The sequence below is a fragment of the Rattus norvegicus genome, chromosome 19 (assembly GCF_036323735.1).
Source record: "Rattus norvegicus strain BN/NHsdMcwi chromosome 19, GRCr8, whole genome shotgun sequence".
Taxonomy (NCBI): Eukaryota; Metazoa; Chordata; class Mammalia; order Rodentia; family Muridae; genus Rattus; species Rattus norvegicus.
Window position 1 is genome coordinate 29,139,410 of NC_086037.1, and position 23,267 is coordinate 29,162,676.

The window sequence follows — 23,267 nt, forward strand, 5'->3', positions numbered from 1 at the left end:
AAGAATATGAACTATCTGGCAGGCATGGAACAAAATGGCTACAGCTATGCTAGGGGGATTGGCTTCAACAGGGGCAACTACTGCATTTTGGACCTTCCATTCCTTGTTGAATTAGCTGTACCACAGCCTATACACCATTCTAATAAATTTTCTTTCTCTATATACAGTCATTGTAGGAGGGATGATTGGTTATGCATTGTTAAATGCAATGCTGATCACGAAACCCCATCACTTCCACAGCAATATGCAAGTGAAGTAAGTTACTGAACAATTGAACAGAAATTAAAATTTACTGCATTTATTGCGTGTGTCAGCAGGCATAGGGAACACCTGGCTGCTTACATCTCTTGGTCTCTATAGAGTAGTGGGAGAACTGAGACCCACTGAGGAGGTCTCTTAAGCGAAGACCAAACTCCTTGCAGTGACACTGGATTCCAGGCTTATTGTCCTGTTTAGGCCTCACTGTGGTCTATGTACACTCTATACATTCTCCCCATGCAGGTTCACATGGACTGAACTCAGAAAGCTGGGGTTGGCAGAAAGATGCATGGTTAAATAGCCCACCAGGTTCACATTGTATCAGCTTGATTTAATCTAAAGACAAAGAAGTGGAGTTTCTCTGATGGCTTTCTTCTAAACCCTTGAAAGGATCACTGGGGTGTGGCCTCAGTACTTCATACTTCTTGCTGTGTCAGCGAAACTCAAGGAAGCTTGAGATTGCCATAGGCACAGTATTATGCTAGATATACTGAGTAGATGATACTAAGATGTTCAGATGGTCATACCCATTTGCATGAGTTCTTAATGTGCACCTAAGGAAAGAGAGATCAAGGTCTTCAGAATAGGAAGATCATTTCCAGTTCTTTTCTACAATTCCAGTCTGAAAGACTGGTAGGGAGAGAATGGTAGATAATCAAGAATTCATAGATGATGCTTTGAAGGAAGTGTGGGTTGCTGTGCTGGTTTAGACAGGGTCTCAAGTATCCCATGTTGCCCTCTTCCTAGCTGGCCAGGTTCACTTTGAGCTCAGATAAACCTGCTTCTACTTTCCAGTAGACAGTCTTACAAGAGTGGCCTCCAGGGACTGTGAGGACAGCATTAACCTTTGACAGTTGAGGTGTGTAACCCACAACTATAGTTTTAGCCACTTTGTTCCATGTCTACCAGCTATTTCAGATTGTTGCTGTCTATGCCTGACAATCACGGACACAGAAAAATAACCAGATAGAGAGCAAGGACATGGTGATCACATCCTTTCCTGTTCTGTATGTTCTGGATGAGGCTTGTTAAAATTCCAATATTGCAGAAAGCTTTATATAGGACCCATCACCTTAAGCATCACTGTGCACTGTTCTATCTAAAATGGCCTAATCAGAACTGACCACCAGATCACACTTCCTTCAATCCTCATATGAGAAGCTTGAGCTTTTTGTTTTGACTTTTTTCTTTCTTTCTTATTTTTTGCTGTATAAGTTGAGAGGAAGATATTTGGGGCCATGGATCTGCCCCCAAAATCTGGGGTATGGATCTGATCAATCAGTGTTAGTGTGTGCACTCAATACAGTATCCATTTTTTACTGTGACAGATGCTTTTGTGTTTGTGGGGAAGCCCATGACCCAGAGCACAAGTGCTGGGTCCTTGCTCTATCCACGTAGTGATGTGTATAGCCTCGTCCTACACCTTTATCTGCACCCCCTATATCTCTTGACTATTTTATTTTTCTGATAGAAGCTCAGCTTCTGATAGAAGGCCTGTCAGCAGTGCTCCTTTGGCGACATTGGCGCAGAGATGAGAACCCCACAAGCAGCATGAGGTTCCCTTCATTGGTGGGTCCAATATTGCACTTTTGTCTGCCAACTGGTCTCCACACTGTTCCTAGCACCATAAAGACTTCAACTCTTTCAACTAAGGAATTTTCTGGCAATTGTCGATTGCTAAGCACATGACTTCATGAGTGTTCCCCTAACACACACCCATGTTGTAACCTACCATACAGACTATTTCTTGATGTGATATAAAGGACCTGTACAGAATGAGACAAGAGAACTTTTGACTACATATTCAATCTGGTGTGAAATCTCAGGAAGGTTTAATGGCTAACATTGGTGAATGAGGACAATTTGAGTTAGGATGAGACATTTTGGGGCAAGATATGGAAGGAAACATTCATTTAGATGCATAGGAATTACTAAGGTTTTTATAATCAAGCCTTGAAGAAAGTTTGGCTTTGGAAGCAGGAGATGCTCAGTGGCTCTGCCCCAGGAAAGTCTCCTGGAAAGGGCACCTCTGCTTATGCTCAGTACAGGGACATTATTAGCAGGGAGGCAAAGTCTGCTCCCCAGGACATCAGCTGTCCCTTCTTGGACATTCTATTGTCTCCTAGAGAGTTCTGGCATCCTCTGTGATGTCACCAGTGTTGTAGTGACAACCACTGCCCTAGTTTCTCTCAGTCTGAGTCTGGCGGTTACAAGCTAAGACATGTTTTCCCGTCTTCGCAAGCATTTTCGGAGGGGAAATGTCAATTCTGGAGAGACTAAAGTGAAGGAGTCTAGCCTTTCGCCTCAAAGTAATGATGGACAAAGACAGCACTTCTGGGGAATGATGAGTAAGTTCTGGGCAGTGTATTTTGAGCTTCCTGCCAAGGGGGCTGCAGGCTTACATTGACCTTTCTAGCAATGGGCCACAACAACTGGAGCATCTGAAAAGGAATTGAATTTCCATGAATATCACAATTCCTGAAAGTCAGGATTTCAGAACTTTAGTTTCCCCATCTCCACTGGGAGGATATGGTAAGGCCAATGCTATTATTCTGTGAACTTCTGGTCTTTAATTTTACAGTGCATTTGTTATGTTACATTGATATAATAACACCAACAGGAGTCATGGAGGGTCCACCTTTTCTGAGTTTAGACAGGGCAGCAATGTACTTCACTATCATTGCTTCTTTAAATACAGTGGATATCTGACAGTAGGAACAGGGGGAGAATTGTGCTCCAGGCAATAACCTTATGTTCTTAGACCTCCTCTGATTTCTTCTAACTGGCAGGGTCATCGTTAGCTTTGTATATTAGAGGTTGTGTGTTACAAACATGTTTCTAAAATACCAAAAGTATTTGGAACATGTGGACCAAGATTCAGCCTGTAACCTATTGGAACTTCTTGGGCATTTGGTATTTCAAATAGGGGAACTGATAAGTCTGTTGACAATGTCCTCCATGGAAATGTGTTTTTAATCCAAAGTTGTTGGCCTAGAGTATCAGGGTAGGACATCTGAGTGTCTCCAATCACTCAAGTCTTGTGGATGGTGAATTTATCATCTGAGTTCTGAACCCACAGGGGTGAGGGTCCTGAAACCAAGCTGTACCCCGTTCAGCTGATGATAATCCTGGAGAAGCCATCTCCGTGGTACATGTAGGCACTTGATGTCCGGAATAGGGAACACCTGGCTGCTTACATCTCTTGGTCTCTATAGAGTAGTGGGAGAACTGAGATCCACTGAGGAGGCCTCTTAAGCATAGACCAATCGCCTAGCAGTGACACTGGGTTCCAGGTTTGTTCTCCTGTTTAGGCCTCACTGTGGTGTATGTACACTCTATGCATTCTCCCCATGCAGGTTCCCTTGTGTTCTTCTACCTACAGACGCTGGGAGAGAAACATCTTCCCCTGAAACTGCCTTAAGCGAGAAGCAGGCCAAGAAGGAAAAGGAGAGGCTGATTAAAGAGCTGCAGCTCATTACCGAGGAGAGAAATGACCTGAGAGATCGCCTGAGGTTTCTGACAGAGAGATCCATGAAGAACAGGTATGAATCGCTCCAAATGCTCTGGTTTCATTCCTGGGACTGCAAGGTCACCTTCATCTTATCCTATTAAGGTTTTGGGTTCTAGAAAGCTGTGCCTCCCTAACCACCCTGTGCTAAACCTCACCTCCCATATAGAGGAGATTCAGAACCTTGACCCTTCCTGAGTAGCGAGATGGAAAATGGACTCATCTGCTTCAATTTATTGAAAAGCAGAACTTGTGGTCTGAATGAAGAATTCGGGGATAAAGTCAGGGAGAGTGAGTTCCCAGTGTGCATTTGCAAAGCCCTTGACAGCTGGTGGCTTTGCAAGATTGTAATTGCAGTGAGTTTATGGTGAGTCTCTGTACTTGCTAGGCAGGGGACTGAGTGCTGGAAGATACAGGCAGCAGCCTGAGGGGCCTGGTCCCAAACTGTTCATCTCAATGCTTGACTAGAAGGTCTCAGGCTCAGGCATGTTTGTTATTGTCTGTGTGTCTTGCCCTCTGAGACAGCAATGGTGGATGCATTTCTCCTGGTTTTCACAGTACTCTCTGTTTCCATATTTCTCTTTCTCTTTCTCTGACTCTGTTTTTACATTTCTCTTTTTTGTGGGTATTTCTCAGTCTGTGAGTCTGTATGTGCATACATCCAAATGCATATGGACAACTTTTATATGTTTATATTTCCCTCCACATTGGAATCTAGGGGTCTATGTCTTGGCCTGAGTATTTACCTGTAACACATTCATGGTGATGTGAATGCTTTGTTAAGGGAGCCCCACTGTCAACAGCACAGTTCTTTGCCTATGTGGCCACGATTGTCTGTTTATTTGTATTCCTTGTGCAGATTATAATTTTGTGTTGATATAAGGTCCGTTATCAAAACAGGAGAAAAGTAATCACAGGTTTCTGGCTGTGTTGGGGGTGGGGGAGCATGGAGAGGTGTGGCCTAGGCTCTTGATAGCTTAACTGGCTTGACTGCAGATTTCCTCTTGATTGAACAAAGGGAGCCAGGGAGCCCTCCATCTGGATGCTGAGATTCTGGTGTCCTGGACGCAGAAAAACACGTTTCTGAAGCTGAAGAAGATCCAATATGTAGAATTCAGAAGGTGTCCTTCCAGGACTGGGGTAGTACAGGACCCACCCTGAGTTCATATATTCCTAAATGCCGATGTTCATTGTATTCTATCATTTGGGGCCAGGCCACACTTCAGGCCAAATCCATATTATGGAGACCTGGAGAGAATGGAGGAGGCGGTCATGTCAATTCTGCACAACTTAGAGATGGAGAACACTGAAATCCATGAGAACAGCCATAAGCTGAAGAAGGAGATTACCTTCTCTAGGTAAGTCCTGGTCAGAAAGTCTATCACTTGTGGAATGGCCATTTCTGACTTTCTTTGTTCTGGATTGGACGGTCTTCAGCTCTGGTTCTATCTCTTGTGCTGTTTACACATCAGTGTGCCAGGGTCATTAGGACTCAGTTTTCAGTTCCATAAAAGACTGTTACTCATCCCAGGATTGTCTAGGCATCTTCAGAAGGCTCTAGATAGAACAGCACTGATTGAAGTCAGCAGAAGGTTATTAGGCTGACCTGGACCTATGGTGTCATACCAGGTTTCACAAAACTCAGTGTGTGGACCACATGGTTAGCATGAGCTTCTCTTAGTTCTACTGACCTCCTTTGAGGGTGTTGGCCCACTACTAATTGATGTTGCCCCCATGCATTGGGCTTTCATGGATAGTTGTAGATCCGTGTTCTTTTTGAGAGATGCGGACACTAATTGGTGCTCGGGCCAAACAAACAATTTATTCTTCCCGGAATTTACTCTTTGTGGTTTGTGCAGCAGGCTTATGTGTATCGAAATGAATTCTATTAAGTCTTCATGGGTATCTTGGTCCTGGTGGAGTTAGTGGCACTCGGGAGTGGGAATGGGAGAAAGGGGCAGCATGATCTTACTATGCAGACTGTATTTCCAGAAACCTGCTCAGCCAGCTCCTGATGGAGAACACATGTAGGAAGAAGTTGGTCCCACTGAAGCAGGAGAGCAAGGAGGTACATCTTGATTGTGCACTCAACCAGAAATATTTGGTTGACTTCAACAAGAAAGATAAAGACCAGCAACGTCCAGACCCAGCGTCATCTGGTAGGGATGAGCAGCTGTGTTAGCTTTAAAATATCTGATAAAGTTTGCCAATTTGATACATCTTTGCTCTCTCCTACCACCTTTCTAATTTACACTCACAACCAGCCAACCACCTCATGTAATGGAATTGTTCATTGCTCTGCCTATGCACAAGTATTCTGGGAAGCCAACCACTTTTCAGAAACTGAATTATTTTGCAAGTATATTTGTCTGCTCTTTTTGAAGCTGCAGTATAGAAATGGTGACAGATTAATAACATACCTCATTATTGCATATCCATATGATAGATTGGATGCTCTGTAGAGTTTTGAACAAGTTCTTGGTCCTTTGACAAATGACACTCTGTGGTCATGTGACTTCTTGTGTAGGAAGCACCTTTCTGGGATAAGAACCAAGTGCAAATGTCAAATTAGTACATGTCATTGGCTTTAACCTTGGTGACGTATGGACATCTCCTTTCTTCCTGCAACCCAATGAGGTTCCTTCCATTTCCCTGTTCTTGGTTTGCACTGGTATAAGTCTGGGTCCCATATTGGCAGCCCACATTACTTTGAGGCTCTCTGGAGATTTTGCCCTGCCCACAGAGTTAGAAACAATGATATCAGTTAAAAGGTCCATGTTGACTGTCCAATAGAACTGAGGTGGTAGAAGACAGCCTTCTGACAGCTGGCTAGCATTTCCCCACCAAATCAGTGTCTGAAAAACTGCCTTCCTCTCCCAGGTCTCAGAAAGTGCAAGAGAGCTGGAATTGGACACACCCCAGTAAGAGAGCTTCCTGAAGAATAAGTTGCTTTCTCAGGAGTCCCTGATGACAAACATCCTGAATGGTAACAAATTTTTTGGATGAGTATTCTTCCTCAGAGTTAATTTGTCATTGCTTAGAGACCCTAAATTTATATAACACTAAGCCAGCCTGACTGATTGAGGTCTTACTTTCTTCTCAGAATACAGCACCTGAGAGACAACTTGTGGGACCTCCTTTCATTATGTGTGCACGAGGAGAAACAGCAATACATCTGTGCTTCTAAATGTTCGTTAAGAGTGTGCTATTTAGAAATATTTTTGTTATGATTTTAATTGAAATTTTCTTTTTGTTGTTTCATATTTATATGTTCTTGTTACTGTTTTTATCTTTTGAAAAATTTTTAATATTTTAATTTATTTGTTTTAATCCTGTTTTGTTGTAAAAATGAATTCCTTATGAATAAAAATTGAATTTTATCTCTTGACTCTTAAGACCATCATTCTTATTCAAGGGTTCTGTCCCCTCCTGTGGACTTAGAACTGACAGGTGGAGATGGATCTCTGCATGTTCCATGGATCCTGGGCTAATAAGTGAATTCAAAGTCACCAAGGGTACCCAGTGTGACAGTGTCTTTTGTGTGGATAATGTGGCTGTTTCTCGGACACACACTTTATGAAGTAATCACTGACATGCTTTACCCAATTGTTAGGGTCCATGTGGTTCTTCTGAGAGAGCAGCAGATGCTCTACCCTGTGAGTCATCACCACAGCTCCTGCAGGTGCTTTTGTCCTTCCACATCATGTACTGTATTAGGTGGACAGGATCACCTGCAATCAAATAGAGAGATCTCAGGAGATGTGTATTCACAGGAAATTTACTGAGCTGTGCATGCTCAATGAGTTAGCTTGCCAGGCATCCCTACAGGGCTCTGGTATTCCCACTGCTCATTGTGGGTCAGGATCATCCTCCAGCATCTGTGTTTTGTGGGGTGACCCACTGTCAATGTCTAGTGAATTGGGGGCCTTGGGTTCGGTCGCATACCCCCAGGACACAGGGGGTGCACAGCAAAGGCAGGAACAACTGCACACAGTTGCAAGCTTTATTAATCCCTATATAGCTGGGAATATGAATAACAACAATTTTCATTTTGTCAAGATACCATAAGATCATTATTCCCAGGATACCAGGAACAACTGAGGGAAGACTAAACAAAGAAATACGAATAAACAAAGGCTTCTTCTCAAAATATTCATATAACAAATTACCTATCTTATTATAATCAAAATATACTCACCATTACCAAGAGAGCGTTAGAACCATTTCCACAGAAACAGGACACAGCAGAATATAGCTTAAGGCCAAGTGAGAAAAACATTTTCTTCTCCAGGGTGGAATTCCAGCCCCTACTTGTATCTGTCACCAGGCCTTTCTTGACCCTGCCTGGGAGCTGCATCTCTATGTCTTAACAATTCCTTCTTTTTTCTTTTGTTTTAAAAGAAACACTTTCCATAACATAGCAAAAGTCTTTGTAGGGGTTTAATCATGTAAAAATAAAGCAACATAATACATAATGTACATAAGATTATGGCAAAACTAGCTCCTCCCAAGCTATGGAATATCCTTTGAAGCCAAGCCTTGGGATCTAATCCTGTCAATTGATCAGCCAATAATTTAGCTATTTCCATAGGGGTAGTATCTTCTAGCTGTTTACCAAAAGACATTCGAGCATCGTATTTCAAGGCATTAATTACTTTTGTAGCACTTTCATTACCTTCCAAATAGGCTTGAATTAACTTCCAATCATGTTCCGTATCATTATCCATATATTTATTAACACAAAAGTAGTAAGATTTCAATCATATCTTAAATCCTCATATTTTTCAATAAATAACATCTTTCGACTCAACCATTCTACTGTTTGTTTTGAAACATCTACTTGATGTTGAAGTCTAGTATCAGTTTTAGTTTGCTCTATCCATAACTCATGTGAATCTTTATGCCCGTCTTCAACAAAATGCTCTGTGTCAATAGATGTTTTTAATGCTATGCTGGAAATGGCTGCCAAAGTAGCAACAGAAATAAGGCTTAACATAGTAGCTACAAACTCCAATAATTCTTTTACTGTTCCTCAGCAGATTATTAAAAAATTCAATAATCATATAATTAAGAGGATCTTGAGACCAATGATGTCTCAAATTAACAGGCATTCATACATATATTTTTTGCTGAATATCATAATAGAATATTGATTTATATTAAATGGAATAGATGAATTAATACATGAATACTAATGACAGTTAGTACAAGCAAATCCATTGGCAAAATTAAATCTACCTATTAAATGAAATATGGCATAGGAATACAAGTAGTAACCTTGTCTTTCTTAAATGTTGTAAAATTATACTGAGAGGCAGATTGAGTGTCCCAGAAAAGCTTCCATTAGCAAGCACATCTTCTTTTAATGCAGTGACAGTCTTCCACAAATGAGCTTGAAACGCAGTAGGATCTTCCACAGAGGCCAGTCGATTATCAGCAAGGCCTCAATCTCCACATTCCGTCAGCAAGCATCCATTAAGGCGTTCATTCTCCTCTCAGTTCATCCTGGTAACATTTGACAAATCACAAGTGGTAACATTCCATTCTGAACATGTATTAATAATTGGCCATAAGGACTCCAATTTATTCATTTATCTTCAATAATTTTTCCAAACATGCCAGGGCAGTATTTCCAATTGCATGGGAGATATTTTAAGCCTACATAAGTAAACCAAGCACAAATAGGATATACTGAAATGCTAACAAATGTAATGTTATTCCAATTTTGGTTATAGACCAAGCTGTCAATCCTGGAGCCTGTAACAATTATTCCTGGTAATCGCCAATTTTAATAACCCATTTGTAGGCCTGGTCTCTTTCCTAAACACAAAGGCATCTTTAATCCAGCATAAGGAAAATTATACAAAGCTCCATCACGTCTATTCAAAAGGTCAAATTATTCCAAAGAGATGATAAAATGCTTGGGGTGGTGTATAAAACCACATCTGTTTCCCCGCCAAGTAGCAGGTTCAAATAAAGGTGGACAAGGAATATAAGCCTGATAACTCGCATTGGCCGCAACAGAAGAAACCGTGAGTAAAGCACACACTGCTAACAATACGTGCTCAGCAGTAAAGGACTTTCCTGTAGGAGACAGCATAGTTTTCCTTTCAGGGCTTAATCGCTTCACCTAGGTAATGGGGTTGTCACTGCATCGATCCTTCTCCGTTGTCGTTTGTCCACACTAAGAGAAGCCAGGGCCTCAGTAATGGAGGACACCTCTTCATCTCCGGAGAACATCCATCAGGAGAAAATGTAGCTGGTTTAACTGGATTCCTCTGAGGGTAGGGAGCAGTTCTTATCATTCTGTGCTTGAATCCGTCTCCCGGGTAACCAGAATTGTCCCCCATCCTGTAATGAGACAAAACCCTCTCCCCTGCATACAGTAATGTCCCTTCCTGTCATTCAGCATCTCGGGCAATTTTTATCCATATTGTCTGTTCCATGCCTTCAGGGAGAAGTCCAATAAAGTGTCTATCTGCTCTTCATATAACTTCACCCTGTGGTAAATTAAGAAGAGTAATAAAAAATAATGCTTATGCCAATATTACTCTGGGACTGGTATGCCAACTCCATTCAGGCTGTGTAAGGTCATCTCTTTTCCTCCTTTTTAATTTTATAATTTGTCATTTCAGCGTATGGTGAACTCTTTCAACAAAAGCTTGTCCTTGTGGATGGTATTCTATACCAGTAATATGTACAATATGATATCATTGACAAAATGGTTTTTTTTTTTTTGCTCTGATTGGTATTTTATTTCTCCTTTACAAGTTCCACATAATAGACAAAGGCTTTTTGATAACATTGTTATCTTTGCTGGAAATGATCATATAATCATTTTAAACAGCACAAATGTGCACATACAGGACTGAGGTTTCTGCAGCCTGTAAACACCTCTGTGGGTTTAACAAGGAAAAAAAGCAATATACTGACAATTCAACTGTAACTCTTAGAAAAACACCGGTTTCCTTACCAAGCACGAGTGTCCTGTACAGGGACCTATCATCCCAGATGGCAATGAGTTCAAGCCTAGGACAGCCAGGAGCAGCTCCCCACACCAGCTCAGAAGACCCTCCCCACCCAGCACTTCTTCCAAGTGCTCCTTAACCTCATCACAGGTGACAGCAGTCGCCCCAAGAGAGGACAGAGCAGCAGACACAGTGGTGGTGGTTCCTGAGTGTTGTGTGCGGCATTTCACATCCAGCATCTCAGGAACGTGTCCATGCAAGCATGCGTACCATTCTTTAGACTGCTCCCCTCATTTCTCGAGTGAGGGGACCAGGCCTTCCTAATTCACTTTAGGTGCTTGGAATAACAAAGTATTTCACCAGAAGGGGTGTAAGCAGTGCTATCGATAAGAATACGAAGAAGGAAAAAGCAGATATCTTAAAGAAAATGTGTGTTCTACTCACACTAAAATATCAGACCAATGCACAATATACTGCAAAACTGTAACACAATACGGCCAAACACAATGTTCAAATATTGAACTGTTCAAGCATGTGAAGATCATCTTCTGAAAGACAAACTGGGTTCTTATTTTGTAGCTACCTTTGTGTAACTTAAACTGATGTCCCTCAACAAGGTCTGACACTGTCTTGGTACTTGTTAGGAAGTTGGATGAGACAATATAAGCTCAACAGTCAACTCCCAGGATCTCCCAGTGCTCATTTTCAGTCATTTTCAGCATTCGTCCGAGGACTGGGCATCATCTTCATCCCTCACTTCTCGGTATCTCCCTGAAGACTCCCCTTCTGGATTGTAGCTCTGCATTGTAATATTCAGTCTCTCAGCTAGTTTCTGTGCTGCGAGCTTTGCCCGCATCTCCTCATAATTCTGCTTGTGCTCTTTCTGCAGAGCCAGCGACTCTTCTATGGAGAGCAGCTGTGCAGGCAGGGGGTGGAGCAGAAGAAGGCGAGCTGCTGTGACATCATCAAGATGCTGCCCAGCCCTGCGTCGCTGCTCTTCTGAGGAAGCAGGAGACTGAGCCCTCTGACAATGATTTGGTGAGTCACTCTGTTGTGTGGGTAACACATTGGTCTTAAACTTATGAGGAGGGGGCACTGGGTTTCTAGCTCGCATTTCTAGCACTGTCATGTAATGAGGCTTCTTAGGAGTCTCACTCTGCAGTTCTGGAAAGTTCTCAGTGCTGGTGTTTTCTTCTGAGGGTTCAGTCTGGTCTGCAGTTGTGATCTTTTGCAATTTAGTGATAAACAGACTGTCGACGCTGCTGGAAACCTCTTCCGCTTGACTTGAATGCTGGGGGAGATGTTCATTAACTTCAGATGGGGGAGCCTGGGCTGTGATGCTGACAGACGGGCTGGTACTCACTGTGCAGCCAGTCTCCAAAGTCTCTTCATTGCCTTTGTGAGTGAGCTGTGTAGGTCCCTGAGTTTCTGAGGTTGTTTTAGATGATTCAATGTCTACTGACGAACATTCAGGAACTAATGATGAAGTATCAAGCATCAGGTCAGAATTCTGGGCCTTGTCTATGTCGGTATCAACTCTTGTGTTTGCTTTATGCCTTAGCTTACAGTCAACACTAACAGGATGAAGTAGTTCAGTTCTCCCTCTGACCTCTTCACTTTCTGAAATGGCAGCTTTCAGTTTGGCAGTGGTGTCTGAGATCTTTTTACCTTTGTCGGGCAATTTGCAAATGAATTTTTCTTTGCGCAAAAGTCTCTCCTGGCGCCTCAACCTCTCCCGCAGCTCTGCCAAACTCTGCTGCCCCATGTCCTCAGGAACTGGGGGCTCGAAGCCGCAGGGCAGGGAGCACATTGTGCATGGGCTGAGGCTGGCCCCGCAGGCAGGGTTCCCCAGCAGGGCCCATGGTGGTCGCAGGCTCCTTGGCTGCAGCAACTCTGGAGCACGTGCAGGAGTCGCCATTTTCCCGGAAGAGCCGACAAAATTGTTTAAATTGATAAGAAATATATGTTGGTCCATAATCAGTTTTAATTTTAGAAGGTGGTCCCATAACAGCAGAAGTTTCCAATAGATGCTGTATAACATGAGCAGTGTGTACTCCTGGCAATGGTGTAGCCCATACAAATATTGAAACATTATCTATGCTTACATGTATATATGAAAGGCGACCAAACTCAGAAATATGGGTTCCATCCATCTGCCACGATGTATTAGGTTGCATTCTTCTGGGATTAATTTCAGATGGAATACATTTTATAAGTGAAGGCTTACAAATACCACAATTAGCAATAATTTGTTTGGCTTCAGAATAGGGAACCTTATATTTAATATGCAAATATCCTGTATTGGCATGATTATGACTGTTTTCTTCTGGGGTAGCAAATGCCACTAATTGATCTACCATATGATTGCCATGTGTTAAAGATGCTGGCAATCTTGAATGTGATCTAATATGTGTAATAAATATTCTAGAGTTTTAGAATAACAATAGTCCTTTAATATGTGAGAATAACATTTAATATAGGCTTAGATGTAGAAACAACAGCAGTTACAATATTCTGTACTACTCCTACAACATAAGCTGACTCGGCTATAATATTTTTACATCATGAGTAAAATCCAGCAATACATTAATTACTGCTAATACTTCATTTTGTTGTACTGACCCAAAAGAAGATTCTTGTCCCCAAATTTATCTTTGGTCCAATAAGCCATCTGTCTTAGTTCTTTGGTCTTAGAGCCATCTGTAAACACAGTAACGGCAGATGGTAAGGGATCAACAGAAATTAGTGTATTTATCACAATTTTTTTTTGTTTTCTTAAGCAATCCCAGAATTTACTATGGGGAAAATGAAATTCAGTATTTCTAGTGTAAGAAATCATGGCTAATTGAGAAACTTCAGACGTCTGCATTAAATATTCCACTTTATTTTTGCTTAATGAGAAAACAAAAGCAGCACAATCATATCCCCACAGTGTAACAGGTGTTTGTATGCCTTGCTGAATAATTAAAGAAATTTGTTCCTCATATGTTGTTAATGTTTTGTTAAAGTTAAATTTAATATATATCCATTCTAAAGGCAAGTCATCTTGAGCTAAAGTGCGTATAGGATATTCAAGAGTATTTCAATGTATAATTTAATAACTCTATCTGGATCAATACGTGCCAAAAATGCACCTTACCATTTTCAGAAAAGATATCCTCTTCCATGCCTTCATATAAGCATTAATATCCCCAGTTTCCTTTCTAGGTAATAATGCTCTCCTGTACTCTTCATTAGCATTTTCAAAAGCAAGCATTTTCAGCAGTTGTACTCTAGCTTCCTCTCCTACCACTGTTCTTTCCATTGTTAATTTTAGTATACATAAAGACTTAATATATGGTTCATAGAAAGTTACTGCCTTTTTCAACCAACCACTATCATCCTTTATAATAATTTGGTTGGGCCACACCTTGAACCGATGATAGACATTGTCCCAGGATAAACATTCTTTATCAGCAGGTCTCAGGGTAGAACTGGATATGTGACCCTGTGCTATAGCACTGTCCAGAGTGGTAAATGCAGCTTCTGAAGAGGAATGCAGGCCTGGCCTCTAGACCTCCACCTTCCAGGCCTGTCTAGAGAGCCTGATGCCCTGGCAAAAGAGACTCCTTCTCTCCAGAGGAGCACTGCAGTCAAATGACATCTCAGTGATGAAAACTATCAGTCCCCAAAGGCATGCCACTGAGCAGAGATAGCCTCAGTCATGCACCTCTGCCCATCCCCAGTTCCTCGTGTCAATAACTCAACCCTTTCATGAACTATATGGCAATACTTGAGGCAGGATGATCAGTAGTTTACTGGCCAATCTGGGCTCTATGAGACGCTCTCCCTGAAATCAGAGCCAGCAGGAAATTCAGTATGAAAGCTCTTTGTAGCCAAGCTCAATAACCCGGTTCAGAGCCTGGGACCCCACACGGTAGGATAAAGTGACTCCCATGGCTTTTCCTCCACCTTCAACACTCATGCTTTGGAATGCACACCCCTACAAGGAGATCAATACACATGGAATAAAAATTAAACATAAAAATTAATGAAGACAATGCATACAATGTATTAAAGGATCCCGGGAACACTCACTTAGCACTTTCCTTTCCTTTGTCTTGGGAACAGCACCTGCACCAGAGACTGGAGACTTCCTGCAAGAGAGAGAGGACAGATGCACTGTTCATTCAGCTGGAGAGCTGTGCAAAGACCAGAGCCACCCGCCTTTTCCTGACAGAGGGAGCTAGGCCCAAGTGTGGGCTGCTCCTACTAGAGGCACCAAAAGAAGAGGACCACCTTCCTCAAACCTTCCTGAAAGTCAGAGCACAGGCTATGGACGTCCCTCAATCCTCAGATGACACAATTTCAGCGATGGCTCAGAGCCTCTTAGAACAGAGAGGGACCAGAGCTTCCTCCCAAAGCAAGATCCCTGTCTTATCTGACAGGTATGAGGGCTTAGGGATGGGACAGAGGATGTGACAAGGTTACATGTACCACAGGGGCTAGGTTAATAAAGAAATCAAAGAGGAAAGAAACCTGGAAGATTCCTCATCTGTTCTTTTTTGCTCTATTCGTAGGGATGAGGTAGCATTGTCGGGTAGAGGACTAGGACACAGCACAGCCTTCTCTGCACATGGTGAGCTTTCTAGGCTGCCTGTTCACTGTGACCAGCAACTTTTCAACTGTGCCACTCTACTACCAAGGCTGACACAACTGGTGGACCATGTAGCAATAGGACTGTACTGACTTAGGGACATCTGGAATCACACAATGATCATGTGTCATAGAAGAGTTTCTTTTTTTAGAAAAGGATTAAAACAAAAACTATTTATTTTGTCCATAGGAGTGAGTACACTGTCCCTGTTTTCAGACACAACAGTAGAGGGTAGTAGATGAGATTAGAAATGGTTATAAGACACAGTGTGGTTCCTGGGAATTGAACTCAGATCCCCTGGAAGAGCAGTCAGTGGTCTTAACCACTGAGCCTTCCCTCCAGCCCCAGTATATTGTATTTTCAATATTGTTTGTTTTTATTTCTTTTCTCACCTATGTCTGTATGGCGTTTCTGTGAGTACAGGTGCTCATGTGCTTGTGTAAAGGTCAGGGACAACCTGAGCACAGGTCCTCACTTTCTACCTCTCATCCATGGCTGTTTATGCTAGGCTAGCCCTTCCCCCTAATCCTAGAGACTGTCCACTTTAGGCTCCTATCTCCCTGTGGGAAGGGCTGGATGACAGACACTACTGCATCCAGGTTTATGTGGCTTCTAGGGACCTAAACTGTTGTTGGGCTTGTTCCGCATGAAAATAAACACCATTTCACAGCCCTGGCTGGGCCAGGCAGTGCACGGGTCTTTGCTGCTCTTGCAGAAGACTTGAGTTCAGTCTCCAGCACCAGGGTCAGGTGGCTCACAACCACCTGAGACTCCAGGTCCAGGGACTTCCAAGCTCTTCTGGTTAAACCTACATGGCAAAAGCAGGGCTGGGAGCTGGAGGCTTCTGGTGTTGGCTTCTCCCTGCAGTAGGGGGCAAATCATGGGCATGTGAAACATGGATCCCTGTAATTCTACAAAGTGCAGAAGCTCCTGATGTCCCTCATGGTGCCCCTGACCCTGCCCACCACTCATTCAGGCTTCAGTAACATAACCTTGTCCTGACCTGTGTGCACTCTGCATCCTCACTCTCTACCCCCTGCTTTTCCGGGTTGGAAGTCTCAGGTGTAGGAGGTGCCTACCATAGGCCTCTTCTCTCAGCATTTCAGCATTTTACATTTTATGTAGTTTGTGGTGTTCCTGTGCCATGATATGCACATGGAGAGCAGAGGACACAATGTGGACTCAGTCCTCTACTTTCACCAGATGATCAAACTGAGGCCATGAGGCTGGGTGGCAGAGCCTTTACCTGCTGATCTGTACCCACTTGACCTTCACCAAGCATCCTTTGCTGTACACAGATATATCAGCCTGTGACCCTCATCCTCCAGACTCTTATAAAGCAAACCCCATAGGTGTGGAGCTCTCATGTTAGCCAGGCCTAAAGGGGAAGGCAGCAAGCCCTTCAGGAACTCTAGAAAAATGTCTATACTGGGACTAAACTCGTGCTGCCATGTAGGGCTACATTTTTCCTTTAAAACAGAAGGATGTGTGGTGGTGGTGGCACAGGCCTTTGATCCTAACACTTGGGAGGCAGAGGCAGACAGATCTCTGTGAATTCTAGGCCAGCTCCCTCTACAGAGCTAGTTCCAGGTCAGCTACACAAAAGAAACCCTGTTTCCAAGAGTAAAACAAAGAAAGATAAAGAAAGGAAGAAGGAAAGAAAGAAAGATTTTATATTTTGTATACAATGAGATGCCTGCCTATCTATGCCTGAACCATCATGGTAACTATAACTCTTGTCACATCTTCATTAATTCAAATACTGAAGGCCAAATGGTTAAATCTTAATGACAATACAATGAGGGGGGTGCTGAAGAGATGGTTGGTTTAGTGGCTAAGAGCAGAAGACCAGGGTTCAGTTCCCAGTGCCCACATGGTGGCTCCTATTAGCCTGTAATTGCAGTTCAATGGAATCGTTCTGGACTTCATGGGCACCAGACATACCACATGGTGCACAAGCATTTATTAGGTGAAACACTCAGGCCCATAAAAATAAGTAAATAAAATATATGGTTAACAGACACTGTGATTCAGGAAGTTCTTAGTGGCTTTGGTTATCATTTCTCTCTCCTGGAGACCTGTCCTCATCATGGCTCAGCCTCCCTGGCTTCTAGGACATTCCCTAGCCCTGTGGAGCATGAAGTACTCAACACCATAAGCCAAGCATTGCAAAGCCATCTGCACCTTCATTGCTACACCTTCTCCATGGCTGTGTCTAAAGGGAGAGACTTGGAATCCCACAGATGCAAGGTCAAACCTGTTGGGCTATGTGAGCCCAGCCACCCAATAGTCAGATCTACTCCTGTCCTTGGCTATGGCATGAGGCTCTTAAGACAAATTAATCTGAAGGATCTCAACAGCTATGCTGTTAGACCTCTCATTGCTCTGCCCGACCTACAAGCTCCTTTACTGGCTCAAATTCACACCCGAACTCCTCTCCTGCCTCAGCCACCATCAGCTCTTCTACTCCTCTCCACCTGTGCTCTGAATAATCCACACTAAGGTGGACGTTAACCTCTTGTGGACCTCCAGACGTATGCTTGTGATTACTCTTCATTGGCTGTTTTATATGGGTAGGCGGGTTCTTCTAGTCTCATGCAGAACACTGCTCACACATTTTGGATTTTACAACACCCTCTTGATTGAGAATCCTGACTAATGACTGACTGAGCCTTCCATGCCTGAAGTCACCCTCTGTCTCCCAGTCCAAGATGAGAATCCCCATCCTAACCCCAGGGTGTCCAGTTTCATCCCAGAAGCTAGACTCTGCACTTCCCATTACCTTTTGGTTCCCTGCCTCTAATTCTGTTAAATAGTTCCTCTCTTCTTTAAAACAAATTCATTTTGTTGTTTGTTTTTTGAGACAGGGTTTCTCTGTTTGGCCCTGGCTATTCTGACAGGCTCTCTGTAGATCAGACTTGTCAGGAAGCCAGATATCTGCCTGCCTCGGCCTCTTAAGCACTGGGATTACTGGATTGTGCCAGCATGTTTAATTAAAAATTAATTAGTGGCAGTGCATGTTGGCACATGCCTTTAATTCCATCCGTTGGGAGGTAGAGGCATTGTGAGTTCCAGGACAGCCAGGGCTATAAATTAACACCTTGTCTCAAAGAAAACAAGGCAAAAATGAAACAAAAATGTTGCAATATGGTCTTAGGTATGTAACTGAGTCTGTTCTTGAACTCTGAATCCTCCCACTTTCACTCAGGTGCTAATCAGCAGGCTTCTGTCTTGACTTTCACTGCGCACTCAGGGCTGCCAGGACTGTTACCTCTCCCAGTGTAACTCCTGACTCTCTCATCAGCATCATCACAAAACTCCTGCTAAGAATTAAGGAAACCTGAATTCTAAGGAACTCCAGTATTTCCAAAGCTCACTCTAATACAGATGTATCCTATGCTGAAGTAAAATGGTGACAGCTGGAGGTCTTAATTGCAGGACTTGGGACAGAGGGGTTGGAGGATCTTGAATTCAGGGTTGCTTTTACCTTACAGTGTTGGTTAAAGCAGGTTTGTGCTGCTACAAGATACCCTGTCTAAAACTACACCAAACACACCTAAAATGAGACAGAGGGGTTTGAGTGGGCACAGATGGGAAAGCTCGGCACTTTATGGCTAAGCCACCTGCTGCCAGCACCAAAGTCCATGCACAACCCCGATTCTGAGCTGCGTCTGGGACCCTGCTCAGGAGAATGCAGCAAAGTAGCTCAGATCCAGGGCTTTTGGTCTAAGAGGAATTCAGGTAGTCACACTTTGGATGCCAGTTCTCCAGCTCAACTGCCTGTCAGCACAGGATCTGGTCTTAGTCATGGCTTGACACCCCTAAATTCCTCCCAGCTGTGCTCTGAACTCACCCTGTGCCCCGTTCTGATGAATCTGCCATTCTCCACGGGAGTAGCCTCAAGAAGTCCCTCTCATTTGAAGCGCCACTCAGAGTGCACTAAACACTGCTGGGGAGGGGCGTGGCCAGCAGAGCACCCACCCCTTTTAGCTGTAGAACATTTAGCTCTAGAGTGAGCACTGCTGTGCATTGTGGAACTTAAGCAGTATCCCAGTCTTGGCCTGGGAAGAGCCATTGACACCCACACTTTCTGGGGCGACATTGTCTCCTGAGGATAGAGTCAGGCCAGGAGCAGCAACTGATGTTCCCGAGAGACAAACTTTCTTCACCTCCTGCCCATGCTGGCCCTAGGATCTGGGCTTTTTTGGTGACATGAGTACTGAGCCTCCCAGGTAGATGGGTTTTCAGGGGTCAGGTGGTGATTGTCACCAAAGATATCCATAAGGATAAGTCATACTGTACTAATTCCCATATTAGATCCCTTCTCACAGGTCACAGAGGCCATAGTGGGTCCTAAATGTGGAGTCAGGTTCCTGTGCACTTTTGAGGAGACTGGTCAGACGTTTAGGCTTCGTGATTTTTTGTTGGCATTATTTTGGGGGGCTTTTATTTTTACTGTTGGGGCCAAACCTGGGGCTGCCATGTGGAGGGAAAAGGCTTTGCCATAGCTGTAGATCATCCCTAATTATAAACTCCTGAATTCTCCCAATCCTGGAACTATCTAGGTCCCTCACATGATGCAACCTTTGGGGCATTCCTCACATAGAATCATGGGGTGGACTGCATCCCAAGGAGAGACAGTGGGAAATGTTCCCCAGTGTCTCCCTGTGGCTGTGACGATGGGAGTGCTGACCAGTGGATGGCAGGCCCCATGTGAAAGCCTTTTGGTTTCTACTTGAGTGGAATCTTCACCATGCCTTTTTTTTTTTTTCTTGAAACACAGGTTGCCCTGGAACTTACAGTCTTCCATCACCCTGACTCAGTTTCCCATGACTGGGATCATAGGCTTAAATTACTATGCCCATTTTTCTTTTTTGTATTTATAAATCTGCTAAAAAGCCAAAAGGATCCAGAATGTAAAATGGTGCGGTCCAAGGCATTTCCAACAGGGGTTTCTTGACCTAGGAGTATCCAGACCAGTGTTTATTGTGTGGCTACTTCATTCCCATAACAGCTTATATTTGACAAAGACTTGCAAGTTGTGATATCACTGGGCAGCAGGCGATATCCCACACAGCAGGACTGACTCAGGTTGTAATTAAGGCTGGAGAAACTTACTAGGACCCTGGTAATCCTACCACCCTGGGGCCTTTAGATAGACTTAATCTGATCTTCCCCCCTGTGCTATGAATCAATTGCTCTTGAAGGTAGATTTGAATTTACAGTCACTGTGAGGCAGGAGAATTAGGACCCTATGGTCACTCTGGGCTCCATAGGAAGAGCCTGTTTCAATAGTAAAAGAGGTCACCTGTGAGTTCTTACTGTCTTCCCTGAGGCCTTACTGCTGGAGTTAGACTAGCTGTCTCATCAAGTTGAAGTAGAGGGCAGAATGCTGGTGTCTTCTATAGTGAGGACTAGTGACAGATGGTCTATGGAAATTCTAGAAAGGTCTACAAGTATTTATGTCCTGTGCATGGGAACTGCTGGCTTCCCTGTGTCCTTTCCCTTTATTTTGCAGTCCATGGGGCACCTGGAAATGTCCCCAAACCAGGCTGTACACAGGGCCTGTCCCGTGACTCTCACTTGCACTCAGAGCCTGCCTGATAGTCATAGGTCTGACAGAGTCCTGACACCTGCAGAGACCACTATAAGGGACCCTGCAATCCCCACACTGCCCATCAGTGTCTATAATGTCCCTATACGACACTGAGATGGTCTAAGCTCCTTCCCATCTTTATGCTGCATCAGAATCTGACCATTGCTACATTTGCTCCTCTCTCACCCACACTAGAAGCCCTGTACCCACACTAGTCCCAGCTGGCCTGTTGCCTACTGACATCTCATGGACTCTGCCCCAATATTCCCTCTTTGCCTGGGTCCCTGCAACTGTGTCCAGTTCTGGCTGCTTCCCTGCCTCCCCACTTCCATTTTCCAAATGGCCACATTGACACATGGGTTTCTGGGTCTCCCACTCCTCGGATGCTGGGAACAGGTTCATTCTTTGCTGTTTGAATGGTTGTCCTAACACTGGAGGACCTTGCTTCAAGTAGTGGCAGTCAAACCTGGTGCTGATCGTGTCAGATCTGTCCAGGCTGTCTGTGTGACTGTGGCAATGCGCCTCTGTTTTGGCTGAGTGTTATTTACCTCCCTCATGGCCATGTGATAATCAGACCATGAGCATGTTCATTGTTTGGAAAGAAGGGTGTGGAGGACATATGCTCCTCACCCTAGCATTAGTGGAAAAAAGACATAGGTAGATGATGCATTCTAGACCATCCTGGGCTATAGAAACTCTGCCTCGAAGAATGCAGGGGGAGCAGGGCTGGGGTTCAGTTGGTTGCCTAGCAGCCTACCACATTGAGCAGGCACTGCTCAACCACCTGTACATACACATCTCCTGAGATCTCTCTCCTAAATGGGAGGTGATCGTGTCCACCTAGTACAGCACATGCCCTGGAAGGACAAAAGCTACCTACAAGAGCTGTGGTGATGACTCCCAGGTTAGAGCATCTGCTGCTCTCTCAGAAGAACCACATGGTCCCTAACAATCATCTACAATGGGGAATGCTATTCCCTCTTTTGGATCATGAGGGAAATGCACTCAGGAGTGGCCCAGACATACATTTGAAAAAAAAAAAGATCCATTGAGTTAAATGATAAAAATAAATATAATCAGCAACAATAAAAAACACAGCATATGAATGATCAAGTGAAACAGCACCTATAAAAACCTATTTCCCAAAATGACGTTGATGGTCATTATCTTTGTGGTTTAATAATAATGCTGTATTGTAAGAAAAACTGAGGCACATGGTTCTCGATTAGGATTATTCTATATTCCTTTGTGAAAGTTGTCATTTTTTTCTGCAGCTCTACAGGCATGAGTGTGTGTTACTCAATATCTGGTGCACACAGTCAATAAGGAATGTGTGTTGTAGACTGATATAGACTAGGATGAGCAGAACACATGACAGCATGGATACAGTATGGCAGTGATTACATCATAAAGTGTGTGTCCATAAAATAAGTCACATTATCCACACAAAAGACACTATCACCCTGTGTACCCCTTGGTGGCTTTCAATTCACTGGATCATGCAGAGATCCATATCCAGCTGTCAGTTCTAAGTCTACAGGAGGGGAAAGGACCCTTGAATAAGATGGTCTTAAGAGTCAAGAGTTACAAATCAATTTTTATTCATAAGGAATACAATTTACAAAAAACAGGCATAAAATGAACAACTAAAATGGTATAAAAAATGAAAAACAGTAACAAGAATATATAACTATGAAATAACAAAAAGAAAACTTCAATGAAAATCATAACCAAAAACATTTCTTAACAGCATTTTCTAAATGAACATTTAGAAACACAGTTGTAGTGCTGTTTCTCCTCTAGGACGTGAGATGTCAAGGCAGTCCCCTCAGTTGTCTCTCAAATGGTGTTGTCGGTATGAGAAGGGAGAAATACCTCAATGAGACAGGCTGGCATACGGATACATAAATTTAGGGTCTCTATACATTGAGGAAATTATTGGAGAAGAAGAATATTCCCCCAAAAAGTTTTGACTGTGAGGATTGTCGTCACAGGGAACTCCTGAGAGAGAAACTCATTCCTCAGGGGGCTGTCTTCCTGGGATCCGTCCTATGCCATGTCTCCTGCAGTTTCTGAGACCTGGGAGGAGAAGGCAGCTATTAAGACACTGATTTGGTGGGGACACGCATACCAGCTGTCAAGTTGCTGCCTTCTGTCCCCACAGCTTCATTGGACAGACAGCACTGATCTTTTCACTGAAATCATTGCTGATATCTCTGCAGGCTGGGAACATCACCAGCAACCCTCACAGTACTGTGGGAGAACAAGCTGCTCCTCAGACTCTACCAGTGCAAACCAAGA

At 43.5% G+C, this 23,267-nt stretch overlaps 2 protein-coding genes across 3 annotated transcripts; one reads left to right on the forward strand and one right to left on the reverse strand.

Annotated features, from left to right (window-relative positions):
• Positions 1–1,598: 1,598 nt before the first annotated feature.
• Positions 1,599–7,101, forward strand: LOC134483563 (disks large homolog 5-like). Its single transcript, XM_063278802.1, has 5 exons — positions 1,599–2,606; positions 3,641–3,800; positions 4,981–5,925; positions 6,647–6,752; positions 6,870–7,101. Exons 1-3 carry the CDS (start codon positions 2,480–2,482, stop codon positions 5,126–5,128), a joined length of 435 nt encoding a protein of 144 aa, XP_063134872.1. The 5' UTR covers positions 1,599–2,479; the 3' UTR covers positions 5,129–5,925; positions 6,647–6,752; positions 6,870–7,101.
• A 4,075-nt stretch (positions 7,102–11,176) lies between these two features.
• Positions 11,177–12,544, reverse strand: LOC134483601 (DNA-directed RNA polymerase II subunit GRINL1A-like). Of its 2 annotated transcripts, XM_063278835.1 has the most exons (2): positions 12,435–12,544; positions 11,177–11,972 (listed from the first exon to the last, which is right to left on the reverse strand). In XM_063278835.1, the coding sequence occupies exons 1-2, from the start codon at positions 12,542–12,544 to the stop codon at positions 11,450–11,452; spliced, it is 633 nt and encodes a 210-aa protein (XP_063134905.1). In that variant the 3' UTR covers positions 11,177–11,449. The 2 variants fall into 2 exon arrangements, with proteins under 2 accessions (XP_063134905.1, XP_063134904.1); XM_063278834.1 differs by having other exon boundaries at positions 11,177–12,544.
• Between the last annotated feature and the right edge of the window lie 10,723 nt (positions 12,545–23,267).